General features: G+C 44.1%; 1 protein-coding gene across 1 annotated transcript in view; it reads left to right on the forward strand.

Annotated features, from left to right (window-relative positions):
• The window catches only part of LOC132390964 (protocadherin-16-like), a 491,141-nt gene that overhangs the window by 463,967 nt on the left and 8,209 nt on the right, over positions 1 to 18,965 (forward strand). The window contains exons 19-20 of the mRNA XM_059963494.1: positions 5,131 to 5,408; positions 11,674 to 11,815. Coding sequence (XP_059819477.1) covers positions 5,131 to 5,408; positions 11,674 to 11,815 — 420 coding nt within the window. The remainder of the gene's footprint in view (positions 1 to 5,130; positions 5,409 to 11,673; positions 11,816 to 18,965) is intronic.

Here is an 18,965-nt window from a genome sequence, read left to right on the forward strand (position 1 = left end):
CTTTCTTTGTTTTTTATGCAGTCCTTAATTTTCCTTGTCAGCCACGGTTGCCTACACCCCTGCCATTTGAGAACAACTTCTTCTGTGGGACATACCTGTTCTGCACCTTGTGAACTATTCCCATAAACTTCAGCCATCTCTGCTCTGTCATCATCTCCGCAGTATCCTCCTCCAATCCACCTGGACAAGCTCTTCTCTCATGCCTCTGTAATTCTCTTTGTTCCGTTGTGATACTGATACATGTGATTTATGTAGTAATTTCAATTGCAAAATTGCAGTATGAATTCAATCATATTATGATCACTACCTCCTTAGTGTTCCTTTACATTCTAATTAATAAGATCTGGATTATTACACAACACCCAATTGAAGACAGCCTTTCCCCAAGTAGGCTCAAGCACAAGCTGCTCTGAAAAGCCATCTCATAGCCATTCAACAACTTCCCTCTCCTGCGATCCAACACCAATTTGCTTTTCCCAATCCCCTTGTATACTGATGTCCCCCATTACAATTGTGACATTACCTTTACTGCATCCTTTTCCAGCTCCCTTTGCAATCTCAACCCCTCATCTTGGCTACTGTTTGTAGGTAATATACATATGATTCCCATTATGATATTTTTATACTTGCTGTTTAACTTCACCCACAAAGATTTGGCATTTTCTGACTCTATGTTACCTCTTTCTAAACATTTAATTCCATCTCTTACCAACAGAGCCACACCACCGCCTATGCCTTCCTGTCTGTCCATATAACCGTATAACTATATAACAATCACAGCACAGAAACAGGCCATCTTGGCCCTCCTAGTCCGTGCCAAACCCTTAATCTCACCTAGTCCCACCTACCCGCACTCAGCCCATAACCCTCCACTCCTTTCCTGTCCATATACCTATCCAATTTTACCTTAAATGACACAACTGAACTGGCCTCTACTACTTCTACAGGAAGTCCTTTTGATACAAAGCATATCCTTTGATACGAAGCTCCCAACTATGGGCTTCTTTCAGCCATGACTCAGTGATGCCTCCAACATCATACTGACCAATCTCTAATTGTGCCATGAGTTCACCCACCTTATTCTGAATACTATGTGCATTTAGATACAGCATCTTCAGTCCTGCATTCTTCACCCTTTTGAAGTTTGCCTCTGTGGTATAGTTTAACTCCTTGCACTGGCTGAATCTGTACCCAATTATTAGCTTGCTCTTCCTAAATTCATGTTACACCCATCACTTGCAGGCTCTTCCCCAACTCTATCATACTGGTTCCCATCCCCCTGCCATGCCCCTCTATCAAAGCCCCACAAAATCAGAAATCAGAATGCTGCTGAATTAACTCAGTCACAACACTTATCAGTCCATTTCCGACACCTTCCTCCCCTTTCTTGATCTTTCTGTCTCCATCTCTGGAGACGGCTTATCTACTGATATCTACTATAAGCCTACAGACTCTCACAGCTACCTGGACTATTCCTCTTCCCACCCTGTCTCTTGCAAAAATGCTATCCCCTTCTCACAATTCCTCCGTCTCCGCCGCATCTGCTCTCAGGATGAGGCTTTTCATTCCAGGACGAAGGAGATGTCTTCCTTTTTTAATTCCATGTACCATTCCCATTCTGATATGTCTATCCATAGCCTCCTCTACTGTCAAATTGAATCCAAACTCAGGTTGGAGGAACAACACCTTATATACCGGCTGTGTAGCCTCCAACCTGATGGCATGAACATTGACTTTGCTAACCAGTTAATGCCCCTCCTCCCCTTCTTACCCCATCCCTGACATATTTAGTTGTTTGGTTTTTTTTCTCTCTCTCTGCCCATCACTCTGCCTGTTCTCCATCTCCCTCTGGTGCTTCCCCCCCCCCTTTCTTTCTCCCGAGGCCTCCCGTCCCATGATCCTTTCCCTTCTCCAGCTCTGTATCACTTTCGCCAATCACCCTTCCAGCTCTTGGCTTCATCCCACCCCCTCTGGTCTTCTCTTATCATTTCACATTTCCCCTCCCCCCACTACTTTCAAATCTCTTACTATCTTTCCTTTCAGTTAGTCCTGGCGAAGGGTCTTGGCCCGAAACGTCAACAGTGCTTCTCCTTATAGATGCTGCCTGGCTTGCTGTGTTCCACCAGCATTTTGTGTGTATTGTTACTTATCAGTCTTTCCAAGAGCAGTTCTGACAAAAGGTCATGTTTAACCAACCCTATAGAGCTTTTCAAGGAAGTTAACGAGGACGTGGATGAAGGCAAGGAAGTGGTATCTGCATGGACTTTAGCAAAGCATTTGACAAGGTCCCACATGGGAGTTTAGTCAAAAGGGTCTGTCACTCAGTGTTCAAGATGAGGTAGTAAATTGGATTAGACATTGGCTTTGTGGGAGAAGTCAGAGAGTGACAGTAGATGATTGTTTCTCTGACTGGAGGCCTGTGACTAGTGCCATGCCACAGGGATCAGTGTTGAGTCCATTGTTGTGGGACATCTATTTCAATGATCTGGATGATATTGTGATTAACTGCATCATCAAATTTGCAGATAACATCAAGATTGGAGGTGTAGTGGACTGTGAGGAAAGCTACGTCTTCTTGCCAGTGAACAGTTAGGTAATGACGAGTGTGGTAAAACAAAGGGATCAGGAAATACAGGTCCATAATTTCTTGAAAGTGGCGTTACAGGTAGATAGGATCGTAAAGAAACATTTTGGCACATTAGACTTCATAAATCAAAGTACTGAATACAAGAGATAGAATGCTATGTTGAAGTTGTATAAGACATTGGTGAGGCCTAAATTGGAATATTGTGTGCAGTTTTGGTCACCTACATACAGGAAAGAATTAAATAAGGCTGAAAGAGTAAGTGAAAATTTTCAAGGATGTTGCCAAGTCTGGAGGAGCTGAGTTGAAAGAGTGAATAGGTTATAGAACTCTATGCCTTAGAACATAGAAGATTGAGAAGAGATTTGATGGAGGTACATAAAATTATGAGGGGTACAGATAGCGTAAATGCAAGCAGATTTTTTTTCCACTGAGATTTGGTAGGACTACAACCAGAGGTCATGGATTAAAGGTGAAAGGTGAAGTTTAATGGGAACATGAGAGAATATTCTTCACTCAGAGGGTCATGAGAATGTGGAACAAGTTGCCAGTACATGTGGTGCATGTAAGCTCAATTTCAATGTTTAAGCAAAGTTTGGATAGGTACATGAATGGCAGGCGTATGGAGGGTTATGGTCCCAGTACAGCTCAATGAGAGTAGCAAATTTAAATTGTTTCAGGATGAACTAGATGGGCTTAAGGGCCTGTTCCTCTGCTGTTCTTTTCTATGGCTCCATGACTGGAAGAGACAAAGGATAGTAGTCCCCTCCAGACAAGCAGGGAAGTCTGTGTGATGAAACTCCAGCACTGACCCTCCCAGTGCACAGTCCCAACTTCCAATAAAAGTTGCAGAAACAAACTTTGGTAAGCCAGCAGCCATGTCACTGTTGCAGCCTGAACACAGACTCCACAAAACTCGGCAAATCAGCCTTCCTATAACCATATAACAATTACAGCACGGAAACAGGCCATCTCGGCCCTTCTAGTCTGCCGAACACTTAGTTTCACTTAGTCCCACTGACCCGCACTCAGCCCATAACCCTCCATTCCTTTCCTGTCCATATACCTATCCAATTTTACTTTAAATGACAATATCGAACCTGCCTCTACCACTTCTACTGGAAGCTCATTCCACACAGCTACCACCCTCTGAGTAAAGAAATTCCCCCTCATGTTACCCCTAAACTTTTGACCCCTAACTTTCATCTCATGTCCTCTTGTTTGAATCTCCCCTACTCTCAATGGAAAAAGCCTATCCACATCAACTCTATCTATCCCCCTCATAATTTTAAATACCTCTATCAAGTTCCCCCTCAACCTTCTACACTCCAAAGAATAAAGAACTGACTTGCTCAACCTTTCTCTGTAACTTAGGTGCTGAAACACAGGTAATATTCTAGTAAATCATCTCTGTACTCTCTCTATTTTGTTGACATCTTTCCTATAATTCGGTGACCAGAACTGTACACAATACTCCAAATTTGGCCTCACCAATGTCTTGTACAATTTTGACATCACATACCAACTCCTAAACTCAATGCTCTGATTTATATAGGCCAGCATACCAAAAGCTTTCTTCACCACTCTATCCACACTATCCTCTGAGAAGAAAACCGTTGCAGTTCTCTGCCAAAGTTAAAACACCTCTGTTCTACACCCTTCTCATCCTCATTGCTGTTCTTCAGGGTTTGCTCACACACCGACGTCTATCCCAGTGTGTGACCCTCTCTCAGTACTGCCCGTCCCACAGAGCACCCTCCATTAATTGTCAGTCTTGAACATGTGGATTGTGACCAAGCCCTGATCACTGGTCTTAATCAGCCTGGTAGCCACAGGATGGTGTGGGACTGACCTTCAGGCCAGAAGCCCCAAATTCTGCGGTTTAGACCCTGGTTGGCACAAGAAGTTCCAATACCTTTGGCAGCACTGACCAATCCTTGCTCGGAGTGGGTAATGACTGGGTGCTGGGAGGTGTTCCTGTGACTGATCATAAGATACAGAAGCAGAATTATACCATGCCACCCATTGAGACTGTTCCGCCATTTGATCATGGCTGATTTATTATCTTTCTCAACCCCATTCCACTGCCTTCTCCCAGACACCTTTCACGCCTGACTAATCAAGAGCCTATCATACTTTGCTTTAAATATACACAATGCCTTAGTCTCCACAATCGTCTGTGGCAGTGAATTCCATAGATTCAGCATTCTCCGGCCAAAGAAATTCCTCCTCATCTCTGTTCTAGATGGATGTTCCTCTATTCTGAGGCTATGCTTTCTGGTCCTAGATTACCCCCATCCTCTGCATGTCCATTCTATCTAGAACTTTCAATATGCAATTAAAAAAATCAATCTCATTGAAACCTAAATTCCAGAACCATCAAACACTCCTTATACATTTGTTCCTGGGATCATTCTCATGAACCTGTTCTGGACCCTCTCCAATGCCAGCACATCCTTTCTTAAATAAAGGGCATGATTGCTCCAAAGCTCAGTCTGACCAATGATTTATAATGCCTCACTGACACGTCCATGCTTTGGCCACAGATACTGCGATTGGCTCAGAGATCACCAAGGTGACAGGCAACGATGTGGACTCAGGCCCAATGCTCACCTACAGTCTGGCAACTGAAAGCCAAGTGTTCAGTATCAGTCGTTACCATGGAATCATCTCCCTGGCAGCGGAGCTGGACTTCGAGCAGCGCACATGGTACCTGTTGACGGTTCACTCCTCTGACTCCAAACACAGCACTGAGGCAAACATCACCATCCGCGTTGAAGATGTCAATGACAACCCTCCTGTCTTTGTGCAGGATTTGTACCAGGTAAGCACACAGGATCCGACACGTGCATACATTCACATGAAGGCACACAACCACTCAGTTCTTGTAGTAGCCACACCTTTGCATCACTTCATTTTAGCTTCATTGGCCAGTCTGAACATTTTGCATTCAAATAGCCTTAGTTTTTTTTAATTCTTGTTACATCCTTTGTTTGCAGTGCTAATGAAGGTCTTGGCCTGAAACGTTGAGGGACTATTGAGGGACCTGGAGAATGGTCCCCTTCTTCCACCTGTGTAACTTCACTGGACAAATATCCTCTCAAAATGCTGCCGTGATACTCTCTCTAATAAAATATAAAATTTTACCTCTTGACACACCCACCTCTATCATGCCTGTTGTCCTGTACCCCAGAACTTTGAGGTGCCAGTCCCGCTCCTCTCTCAACTATGTTTTTGTAATGTGCCCTGAGTTCATCTGCCGTATGTGTTGGGTTTCCTGCATTCAAATAAATGCAGTGTGTCCTATTAGAATTCCTCACTCCCTGCACTGCCCCTGCCTACCCTGTCTGATTTTTGTATTTCCTCATCCTTCTCATCTACAATAACACCAAAAGCTGGAGGAACTCAGCAAATCAGGCAGCATCTATGGAGGGGAATAAACTGCTGACCCTTCATCAGGGCACATTCTGACTCTGAGAGGGAAAGGTCAGAGGCAGTGGTTTGAGCAGGGGTCAGGGTAGGGTAAAGGCTAAGAGGGGTAAGAGGAGAGGGGAGAGTTGGGGTGTACAGGGAAAGTGGAACGGGAGGAAGATGGGAGTGGGGAACGAGGGGTGGAGGGAAGTCTGAGAGACCCGGCATTGGTGGGGATAGTGTTGAGAGAAGAGGAGCAGCGGGACTCACAGACAGTGAAAAATGTCTCAGCTTGTAGGTGGTTGGGACTGAGGCCAGACCTAGAACTGGACAATGCCGACAGTTTATTCCCCTCCATAAATGCTACCTCACCTGAGTTCCTCCAGTATTTTGTGTGTGTTGCTCTGGATTTCCAGCATCTGTAGTCTCTTCTGTTTATCATCTACCACACTGACGATTATCAACCCACCCAGGTCACACTGGTTAGTTTTCCCACTCTTGTGGGAGGGGTTAAGAAACTGCAAGGATGAAAAATATATATGCCTTTAAATAGCATCTAGGATGTGAGGTTGAGATTACAAAGGGAGCTGGAAAGGGCACGTAATAAGGGTAATGTCACAATTGTAATGGAGGACTTCAATATGCAAGAGCATTGGGGAAAACAGTTTGGTGTCGGATCACAGGAGAGGGAATTTGTTGAATTGATGTGGATAGAGAATTGGTTGGCAAACAGGAAGCAAAGAGTGGGAATAAACGGAACCTTTTCAGATTGGCAGGCAGTGACTAGTGGGGTACCGCAAGGCTCAGTGCTGGGACCTCAGTTGTTTACAATATATATTAATGATTTAACGAGGGAATTAAATGCAGCATCTCCAAGTTTGCGGATAACACGAAGCTAGGCGGCAGTGTTAGCTGTGAGGAGGATGCTAAGAGGATGCAGGGTGACTTGGATAGGTTAGGTGAGTGGGCAAATTCATGGCAGATGCAATTTAATGTGGATAAATGTGAGGTTATCCACTTTGATTGCAAGAACAAGAAAACAGATTATTATCTGAATGGTGGCCAATTAGGAAAAGGGTAGGTGCAACGAGACCTGGGTGTCATTGTACACCAGTCATTGAAGGTGGGCATGCAGGTACAGCAGGCGGTGAAAAAGGCAAATGGTATGTTGGCATTCATAGCAAGAGGATTCGAGTACAGGAGCAGGGAGGTTCTACTGCAGTTGTACAAGGCCTTGGTGAGACCGCAGCTGGAGTATTGTGTGCAGTTTTGGTCCCCTAATCTGAGGAAAGACATTCTTACCATAGAGGGAGTACAAAGAAGGTTCACCAGATTGATTCCTGGGATGGCAGGACTTTCATATGAAGAAAAACTGGATAGACTGGACTTATACTCGCTGGAATTTAGAAGATTGAGGGGGGATCTTATTGAAACGTATAGAATTCTAAAGGGATTGGACAGGCTAGATGCAGGAAGATTGTTTCCGATGTTGGGGGAGTCCAGAACGAGGGGTCACAGTTTAAGGATAAAGGGGAAGCCTTTTAGGACCGAAATGAGGAAAAACTTGTCACACAGAGAGTGGTGAATCTGTGGAATTCTCTGCCACAGGAAACAGTTGAGGCCAGTTCATTGGCTATATTTAAGAGGGAGTTAGATATGGCCCTTGTGGCTAAAGGGATCAGGAGGTATGGAGAGAAAGCTGGTACAGGGTTCTGAGGGATGATCAGCCATGATCATACTGAATGGCAGTGCAGGCTCAAAGGGCCGAATGGCCTACTCCTGCACCTATTTTCTATGTTTCTATGAATGCCTATGAGATAGCTACAAGACGCAGCTTGTGCTTGAGCCTACTAGGGGAAAGGCCATCTTGGGGAAAGGTGTTGTGTAATAACCTATTTCTTAATAATCAGCTTAACGTAAAGGAACCCTTAGGAGCCAGTGATGATGATATGATTGAATTCATACTGCAGTTTGAGAGGGAGAAGCAAAGTCACATGTATCAGTAACACAATGGAATAAAGGGAATTACAGAGGCATGAAAGAGGAGCTTGCCCAAGTGGATTGGAGGAAGATACTGGAGGGGATGATGGCAGAACAGAGGTGGCTGAAGTTTCTGGGGATAGTTCACAAGGTGCAAGATAGATATGCCCTAGAGCAGAAGTTCTCAAATGTCAGGGGTAGGCAACTGTGGCTGACAAGGGAAGTTAAGGACTGCATAAAAGCCAAGGAAGGGGCTTATACTGTAATCAATCAAAAGTGTGTGGGAAGTGGAATGATTGGAAAGCTTTTAAAATTCAAACAAAAGGCAACTAAAAAAAGCAATAAGAAGGGAAAAAAATGAAATATGAGGGCAAACTAGCCAGTAATATAAAGCAGGATACTAACAGCTTTTCAGTTATATAAAAAGGGAGGTGAGAGTTGATATTGGACCACTAGAATATGATGCTAATGAGGTGGTAATGGGGGACAAAGGCATGGCAGATAAACTTAATGAGAACATTGCATCTGTCTTCATTGTGGAAGACACTAGCAGTGTGCCAGAGGTCTGTAAGCATCAGGAAGCAGGAGTGAGTGCCACGGTAATTACAAAGGAAAAAGTGCTAGGCAAACTGAAAGGTCTTAAGGTGATTAAGTCAACTGGACCAGATGGACTACATCCCAGAGTCCTGAGATAGGTTGCTGAAGAGATAACAGATGAACTTCGCATGATCCTTCAAGAATCAGTTGATTTTGGTATGATCCCAAAGGACTGGAGAATCGTAAATGTCGCTCCACCCTTTGAGAAGGGAAGAAGACAAAAGAGAGGAAATTATAAGCCAGTTAACCTAACCTTAGTTGTTGGGAAAGTGCTGGAATCTATTATTAAGGATGAGCCTTTGGGGTACTTGGAGACCAATGATAAAAATAAGTCAAAGTCAGCATGTCTTCTTGAAGAGAAATCTTGCCTGACGAATCTGTTAAGAGTTCTTCAGGGAAGGAACAAGCAGGGTGCACAAAGGGGAGCCAGTGGATGTCATTTACTTGGATTTTCAGAAGGCATTTGATAAGATGTCTCACATGAGGCAGCTCAACAAAATAATATCCTATGATGTTACAGGAAAGATACTGGCATGGATAGAGGAATGGCTGACAGGCAACAGGCAGTGACTGGGAATAAAGGGGGCCTTTTCTGGTTGGTTGCCAGTATCTAGTGATGTTCTTCAGGGGTCAGTATTGGGATCACTACTTTTCACATTGTTTGTCAGTGATTTAGACAATGGGTTTGTGGCAAAGTTTGCAGATGATAGAAAGATAGGTGGAGGGGTAGATAGTGCTGAGAAGGCAATTCGATTGCAGAAGGACTTGAGACAAATTGGAAAAATGGATAAAAAAAAGTGGCAGATAGAACAGTGTTGGGAAGTGCACGGTAATACATTTTGGTAAAGGGAATAATGCAGACTATTACCTAAATGGGGAGAAATGCAAACATCAGTGGTGCAAAGAGACTTTGGAGTCCTCGTGCAAGACTCCCGGAAGGTTAATTCACAGGTTGAGTCTGCAGTAAAGAAGGCAAATGCAATGCTCGCATTTATTTCAAGGGGAATAGAATATAAAAACAAGCAAATAAATGCTGAGGCTTTATAAGGCACTGGTCAGGCTATACTTGGAGTATTGTCAACTGTATTGGACCCCGTATCTCAGAAAGGATGTGTTGTCATTGGAAAGTGTCTAGAGGAGGTTCATGAGGATGATTCCAGGAATGAAGGGGTTAACATGTGAGCGGCGGTTGGCAGCTTTTGGCCTGTACTCACTGGAATTTAGAAGAATGCGTGGGGATTTCATTGAAACCTACTGACTGATGAAAGGACTGAATAAGGTGGACTTGGTGAGGATGTTCCCTCTGATAAGGGTATCCAGAACTAGAGGGTGCACCTTCAAAATTGAGGGGTGACCTTTTAGAATAGAAGGAGACATTTTTTTAGCTAAAGTGTGGTGAATCTGTGGAATGCTCTGCTACAGATTACAGTGGAGGCCTAGTCCATGGATATATTTAAAGCGGTAGTTCATAGATTACTGATTGGTCAAGGCATCAACGGATATGGTGAAAGGCCTGGTGTACAGGGTTGAATAGGGATCAGCTATGATGAAATGGCGGAGTGGACGATGGACTGAATGGCCTAATTCTGCACCAATGTCTTATGATCTTATGGATGCTGTTTGCTTTTGAATTCAGGGACAGCCTGTCCCTGTTGTAGCTCACGTCTGCCTCAGAAGAAATCCTTACCATCCAACCTGTACCCTCCCTCCTGCAGCAGTTTGGCAGCTCCTTAATGCAAAAGATTTAGACTGGTCAGATTCTGCTAGATGAACAGATGCTAAAAATCCAGAGCAGTACACACAAAATGCTGCAGGAACTCAGGAGGTCAGCCAGCATCTCTGGAAAGCAGTCAACATTTTGGGCCAAAACACTTCATCAGGTCAGGAATAGAGGGATATGGAGAAACTCAGCAGGTCAGGCAGCATCTATGAAAATGAATAAAGGCTGAGACCCTTTGTCAGTCCCTAGGGTCAGTTGGGATATACCCCAGGTTACTGCAGGAAATTAGCAAAGAGATTGCTGCACCTTTGGTGATGATCTTTCTGTTCTCACTAACCACAGGAGTAGTAGCAGGGTGGCAAATATTATTCCTTTGTTCAAGAAACATAATAGGTAAGAACATAGAATACAAACAGTGCAATACAGTACAGGCCTTCGTCCCACAGTGTTGTGCTAGCCTTTTAACCAAGATCAATCCAACCCTCCATTTTTCTTTAATCCATGTGTCTATCTAAGAATTTTTTAAATGTCCCTGATGTATCTGCTATTACCATCTTCCCTGGCAGGGTGTTCCACATTCTCACCACTCTCTGTGTAGTGAAAAAAAACTACCACAGGCATCCCCCTATACTTTCCTCCAATCACCTTAAAAGTATGCCCCCTTGTAATAACCATTTCCACCCTGGGAAAAAGTCTCTGGCTGTTCATTTAATCTATGCCTCTTAATCATTTTGTACAGCTCTATCAAGTCACCTCTCATCCTCCTTCGCTCCAAAGAGAAAAGCTCAACCTATCCTCATAAGACATGCTCTCTAATCCAGGCAGCATCCCAGTAAATCTCCTCTGCATCCTCTCTGAAGCTTCCACATCCTTCCTGTAATGAGGTGACCAGAACTGAGCACAATATTCCAAGTGTGGTCCACGCAGGGTTTTAAAGAGCTTCAGCATTATCTCTCAGCCCAGGCTTTTCTCTTGGAGCAACAGTTAAGGTGATTGGTGGAAATTTTAGGGGAAATGTCAGAGGAAGGTTTCTTTTTTACAGAGTGGTAAGTACAGGGAGTGCACCACCAGGGCTGATAGTGGAGGCAGACACATTAGGGACATTTAAGGCGCATGGATGAAAGAGTCTGTAGGAGTGAGGGGTAAGATTGTGCAAGATGGTTTACGTGGATTGACACAACATCATGAGCTGAAGGGCCTGTATTATGCTGTACTGTTCTCTGTACAGTGGAGCTGATACTGGGACATTCAGGCATGTACTGGGGACGGAGAGAAGCAACCACAAGAGTACTAGATCATCACTGTGTTCTGTCATTCCTCATTGTTGGCATCCAGGCTCTGCTGCTTTGTCTGAAAGTCAGGTGTTTAACTCTTTTGGCAGGTGTCGATATCAGAGTTCACTCCTCCTGGCACCAGCATCATAACAGTCACGGCAACAGACAGGGACTCCGGAACAAACGGACAGATCCTCTACTATCTGATGACCTTGGAGACTGGGCTGTTTAACATTGACCCTCACAATGGTGAGTGATCCAGCAATGGGCCAGAGAGACGTATCCCTGAGTTGGGGAAGCATTGGGCAGGGGAATTGGTCCTGGGGAAGGGTTTGGTGCAGTGAGATTGGGTTCTATAAGGGGATCTAAGAAAAGATGTGCTGGCATTGGAGGGAGACCAGAGGTGGTTCACAAAAATGAGTCTGGGAATGAAAGGGTTAATGCACAAGAAGCGTTTCATGGCTCTGGACCTGTACCCATGGAAGTTTAGAAGAATAAGGGGGGTTCTCATTAAAACCTATTGAATGTTGGAAGGCATAGATAGAGTGGATATAAAGAGGATGTTTCCTATGGTAGAAGCCTCTTGGACGCAAGGGCACAGTTTTAGGAAAGAGTAACATCCATTAACAACAGAGATGAGAAGGAACTTCTTTAGCCAGAGAGTAGTGAATCTGTTGAATTTGTTGGCACATACAGCTATGGTAGTTATAGTGAAGGGTGGTGATGGGGACAAGCTCCCACTACTAAACAAATGCCCTTCATGGCGTGCATCTCAAACAGCCTCTGACAACCAAGTCCAACTCCTGGCCTTCACGTGTGGCATAGTTATGATGCCCAACGGAGCTGTTCTCACTGACAGGAGAAGGGGCAAAGGTGGGCCACTGGCGTCTTAAAACCAGTTGCTCTGCACCGATGGGGCTTGTTAACCACAGATGGTAGCTCATCTAGGAGAGGGAAAACTCCGATTTCAAACCTCCGCTGCCTTGCAGCTATACCCGCTCACGGGAAAGGCTTCAGGAGTAAACCCTGAGGAAAAATCCGGAGTCGGAGTCCCGAAGGTGGCTGACTGCTGTACCCGGCACCGGCACGGCAACTCGCGCGATGCTGCTGGCACCAAACCGTACCGACTTCCGTCGTTCCTTTGAACCAGTCATCAGCTTGGAGGGGGGGGGGTTCCACTGCATGGGCAACAGATGGATCTCCGTAACAACTCTGTCCTGGCTTGCACCCTGGAGAATCCACTCCCAGTGACTACCAGAGGCGCAGTACCCATGGTCGACCATGACTGACAGAGGCCCAAACATAGCTGTGGAGGCCAAGTCAGTGAGTATATAATTAAGGTGGAGGTTGATAGGTTCTTGGTTAATCAGGGCATCAAAGGTTACAGGGGGAAGGTGGGAGAATGGAAATGAAAGGGATAATAACTCAGCTATGATGAAATGGTGGAGCAGACTCAACGGGCCAAATGGCCTAATTCTGCTCCTAGCTCTTATGGTCTTATGGGAATCATAGAATCACAGAATCCAACCCAGAAACAGGCCCTTTGCCCAACATGTCCAGAATGGCCATCAATAGCAATATACACTGATGCCATTTACATGCATGCTCTGACTGGTGATTCACATGTTGTCAAAATATTCCTTCAAAGTCTTCAGTGCGTTCCAGATTCCATTCTCCCCTTCCCAGGGAGAAATATTCCTCATCTTCAGCATCAAAATCAAAATGCTGGAGGAACTCAGCAGGTCAGGCATCATCCATGGAGAAGAGTAAACAGTCAATGTTTCAGGCCGAGACCCTTCATCAGGACTCTAGGAATATTACATAGAGGGCCATTCTTCATCTGATCCCCTCAAAACATCTTACCTCTCACTCTAAACCCATACACTCCTCTACAACAGGGAAAAGTTTCTACTGACGACCCTCATCGCTTTGTATTCCTCAAACAAGAACCCTCTGCCTCAATTCCAGGGAAAGCAAACTCACTTGTCCTGGTACCTTCTCATCCCTGAAATACTCCTCCAACACTGGTGCACCCAAAGGCTGTGTACCTAATCTGTATTCTACTTACAATACACTTCTGATTGTGTGACTGAGCACTGCTCCCATCTCATTTTTGTTTGCTGACAACATCACTGTTGTAGATCATAGAAGCAGAATTAGGCCATTCAGCTAATCAGTCCATTGAGCTGCTCTGCCATTCTATCATGGCTGATCCCAGATCCCACTCAACCCCATTCACCTACTTTCTTGCCATAACCTTTAATGCCTGATCAGAAAATAACAATTATCACTTTAACTATTCCTACTGTCTTGGCCTCCACCACAGTCTGTGGCAGAGCATTCCACAGATTCACTACTCTCTGGCTTTAAAAAATTCCTCCTTACCTCTGTTCTAAAAGGTCACTCCTCAGTTTTGGGGTTGTGCCCTCCGGTTCTGGATACCCCCACCATAAGAAACATCCTCTCCACATCCACCTTATCTAATCCTTCCAACATTCCATAGGTTTCAATGAGAACTCCTAGCATTCTTCAAAGTTCCAGGCCCAAAGCTGCCAAATGCTCCTCATATGTTAACCTCTTCATTCCCAGAATCATCCTCATGAACCTCCTCTGGAGTCTCTCCAAAGTCAACACATCCTTTCTGAGATATGGTTCCAAAACTGTTGACAATATTCCATCTGCACCCTGACTAGTGTCTTATACAGCAAACACAGTATTCAAAGTGTTATACCACAATGCACAGAGTAAAAGAAATAACGTGGATGATCTTGTTGCACTATTACAGATTGTCAGGTATGATGTTGTGGCCATCTCTGAATCATGGCTGAAATTGGTGGCGTAGCTCAGCTGGTAAAGAATGGCATCAAATCAGTAGAAAGATGTGATATAGGATCAGAAGATGTTGAATCCTTGTGAGTTGAGTTAAGAAACTGCAAGAGTAAAAGGACTCTGATGGCAGTTATATTCAGGCCTCCCAACAGTAGCTGGGTTGTGGACCACAGATTACAAGGCAAAATAGAAAAGGTTTGTCAAAAGGCCAATATTATGGTGGTCATGGGAAATTTCAACATGCAGGTTGATTGGGAAAATCAGGTTGGTAATGGATTTCAAGGCAGTGAGTTTGTTGAATGCCTAAGAGGTAGCTTTTTAGAGCAGTTTGTTATTGAGCCTGCTAGGGGGTCAGCTATATTAGATTGGGTGTTAAGTAAAGAATGAGAGGCAATTAGGGAGCTTAAGGTAAAAAAAAGACCCTCAGGAGTCATTGATTACAATATGATTGAGTTCTACTTAAATTTGATAGGAAGGAAGTAAAGTTTGATGTAGCAGTATTTCAGTGGAGTAAAGGAAATTACAGTGGTATGAGAGAGAAGTTGGCCAAAGTAAATTGGAAGGAGATGCTGGCAGGGATGACAGCAGAGCAACAATGCCTTGAGTTTCTGGGAAAAATGAGGAAGGCACAGGATGGATGCATACCAAAAAGGAAGAAATACTCAAATAGCAAAATAGTACAACCATGGCTAACAAGGGAAATCAAAGCTAATGTAAAAGCAAAACAGAGGGAATACAACAAACAAAAATAAGCAGGAAGATAGCAGATTGGGGAGCTTTTAAAAACCTACAGAGAGCTACTAAAAGGATCATTCAAGGGAGAAGATGAAATATGAAAGCAGGCTAGGAAACAATATTAAGGTGGATAGTAAAAGCATTTTCAGACATGTAAAAAATAAAAGAGAGATGCGACTGGATATAGGACTGTTAGGAAATGAGGCAGGATAAATAATAATGGGGGCCAAGGAGATGGCTGATGAACTAATGAGTATTTTGCATCAGTCTTCACTTTGGAAGACACTACCAGTGTGCCAGATATTGAAGGGTGTGAAGGAAGAGATTCCACAGAGTGCAGTTGCTATTACAAGGGAGAAGGTGCTCAAAAAGCTGTAAGACATAAAAGTATATAAGTAATCCAGACCAGATGAACTGCACCCCAGAGTTCAGAAATTGTAGTGTTAGAGACTATGGCAGCATTAGCAATGACCTTTCAAAAATCTTTGGACTCTAGTATGGTGCCAGAGGACTAGAAAAGTGCAAATGTCACACCACTTTTTAGGAAAGGAGGAAGGCAGCAGAAAGGTTAAGTCAATTGTTAAGGATGATTTGATGGAGTACTTGGTGGCACAGGGCAAGATAGGACAAAGTCAGCATGGTTTCCTTAAGGGAAAATCTTGCCTGACCAACCTGTTGGAATTCTTTGAGGAGATTATGCATAAGATAAATAAGAGGGATGCAATGGATATTGTACGTTTAGAATTTCAGAAGACCTTTGACAAGGTGCCACACATGAGGCAGCCTAAGAGTCCATGGAATTATAGGAAAGTTACTGACATGATTAGAAAATTGGCTGATTGGAAGAAGGCAGCGAGTGGGAATAAACAGTTCCTTTTTCTGGTTGGCTGCCAACAACCAGTGGTGTTCTGCAGGGGTTGGTGTTGGGACTGTTTTTTTCCATGCTGTATGTCAACAACTTAGATGATGGAATAGATGGCTTTGTTGCCAAATTTTCAGATGATACGAAGATTGATGGAGGGACAGGTAATGTTCAAGAAACAGGTAGTCTGCAAGAGGACTAAGGCAGATTAGGAGACTGGGCAAGAAAGTGGCAAATGAAATACAATATTGGAAAATGCACTTTGGTAGTAGAAATAAATGTGCAGACAATTTTTTAAATGGGAAGAAAATCTTCAAATCTGAGATGCAAAGGGACTTGAGGGTCTTATGTAGAACATCCTGAAAGTTAACTTGCAGGTTGAGTCAGTAGTGAGGAATGCAAATGCAATGTTAGCATTCATTTTAGAGGCCTAGAATAGAAGAGCAGGGATGTGATGCTGAGGCTTTATAAGGCACTGGTGAGGCCTCACCTTGAGTACTGTGAACAGTTTGGGCTCCTCATCTAAGAAAAGATGTGTTGGCATTGGAGAGGGTTCAGAGGAGGTTCACAAGAATGATTCCAGGAATGAAAGGGTTATCATAAGAGGAACATTTGATGGCTCTGGGTCTGTATTCACTGGAATTTAGAAGGATGAGGGGGGATCCCATTGAAACCTTTCACAAGTTGAAAAGCCTAGATAGAGCAGATATGGAAAGGATGTCTCCCATAGTGGGAGAGTATAGGATAAGAGGGCAGAGCCTCAGGATAGAAGGGCATCCATTTTAAACAGAGATGCGAAGAAATGTCTTTAGGTCGAGGGTGGTGAATTTGTGGAATTTGTTGCCACATGCAGCTGTGGAGGCCAGGTCACTGGGTGTATTTAAGGCAGAGCTTGATGGGTTCTTGATTGGACGTGGCATCAAAGGTTATACTGTATTTTTGGAGGGCGTACCTTATGAGAATAAGCCTTTTCTCCTTGGAGCGACGGAGGATGAGAGGTGACCTGATAGAGGTGTACAAGATGATGAGAGGCATTGATCATGTGGATAAGCAGAGGCTTAGTTTTACACAGGGGGGCATAGTTTTAAAGTACGTGGATATAGGTATCGAGTGCATGTCAGGGGTAAGCTTTTAACACAGAGAATGATGGGTGTGGAATAGTCTGCCGGCGGCGGTGGTAGATGCAGATACAAGAGGGTCTTTTAAGAGCCTCTTAGATAGGTACATAGAGCTTAGAAAAATAGTAGGAAATTATGTGCTAGGAAATTCCAGGCAGTTTCTAGAGTAGGTTAAATGGTCGGCACAATATTGTGGGCCAAAGGGACTTTAATGTGCTGTAATATTTTATGTTCTATGTTATGGGGAGAAGTGGGGAGTGGGCAGAGGAAGGGGAAAAAAGAAACAGCCGTGATTGAATAGCGGAGCAGACTCAATGGGCCAAATGGCCTAATTCTGCTCCTATGTCTTATGGTCTTATAAAGCCTCAGCATTGTCTCCTTGGTCTTATATTCTATTCCCCTTGAGATGAATGGCAACATTGCATTTGCCTTTTTTTCCATAAATTCAATCCGTAAATTAACCTTCTGGGAGTTTTGCACGAGGACTCCAAAGTCCCTTTGCACGTCTGATGTTTGAATGTTCTCCCCATAGATAATAGTCCACACTATTGTTCATTTTACCAAAATGCATTGTCATCTATTTCCCAACACTGTATTCCACCTGCCAGGTTTTTGCCCATTCTTCCAATTTGTCTAAGTCCTGCTGAAATCGCACTGCTTCCTCAGCACCACCTATCTTCATATCATCCACAAACACTTCAATTCCATTATCCAAACCATTGACAAACAACGTGAAAGGTAGCGGTCCCAGTACTGACCCCTGCAGAACACCACTAGTCACTTGCAGCCAACCAGAAAAGACCCCCTTTGTTCCCACTCACTGCCTCCTATCTATCAGCAATTCTTCTATCCCACAGGTAGGAGGCAGTGAGTGGGAATAAAGGGGGTCTTTTCTGGTTGGCTGCTAGTGACTAGTGGTGTTCTGCAGGGGTCAGTATTGGGGGCTGTAATGCCATGGGATTTTATCTTATTAGGCAGCCTCATGTGTGGCACCTTATCAAATGTCTTTTAAAAATCCAAGTAAATGACATCCACTGCCACCCCTTTGTCCTCTCTGCTTGTTACTTCCTTCAAGAACTCTAACAGATTTGTCAGGCAAGATTTACTTTCACGGACACCTTGCTGACTTTGACTTATTTTATAATTAGTCTCCAAGTACCCCAAAACCTCATCCTTAATAATGGACTCCAACACTTTCCCAACCATGGGGAGGGAGAAAAGGATCACCCATGAGTGAATGGCGGAGCAGACTCCATGGACCAATTGACTTAATTCTGCTCTTGTGTCTTATTGTTTTTTCTTGCCTTTTATGGTGTCCTTAACTTCTTTTGTCAGCCATGGTTGCCATTTGTGAACAACTTGTTCTGTGGGATATATCCATCCTGCATCTTGTGAGCTATACCAAGCCACTTCAGCCATGTCTGCTCTGCCGTTATCTCCACCAGTATCTTCCTCCAATCCACCAGGGAAGCTCTTCGCTCTTGGAAACACCAATGCCCTTGAACTGAAAATTCTACAAAAAGTAGAGGACATGCCCCAGTCCATCATGGATAAAACCCTCCTGCCCACTGAGCACATCCACACAAGCATTGTTGCAGGCAAGCAGCATCCCTATCAGGGACCCTCACCACTCAGAACATGCTCTCTTCTCACTGCTGCTACCAGGAACAAGGGACAGCAGCCTCAGGACCCACACCACGAGGTTCAGGACAGTTATTATGCCTCAACCCTTGAATGAAAGGGGATAACTTCACTTGTTCTATCACTGAACTGTTTCCACAACCTATAGACTCACTCTTCATCTATTGTTCTTGCTACTTACTGCTCATTTGTTTTTTTTTATTTAGTTTTTTTT

The sequence above is a fragment of the Hypanus sabinus genome, chromosome 3 (genome assembly GCF_030144855.1).
Source record: "Hypanus sabinus isolate sHypSab1 chromosome 3, sHypSab1.hap1, whole genome shotgun sequence".
Classification (NCBI taxonomy): domain Eukaryota; kingdom Metazoa; phylum Chordata; class Chondrichthyes; order Myliobatiformes; family Dasyatidae; genus Hypanus; species Hypanus sabinus.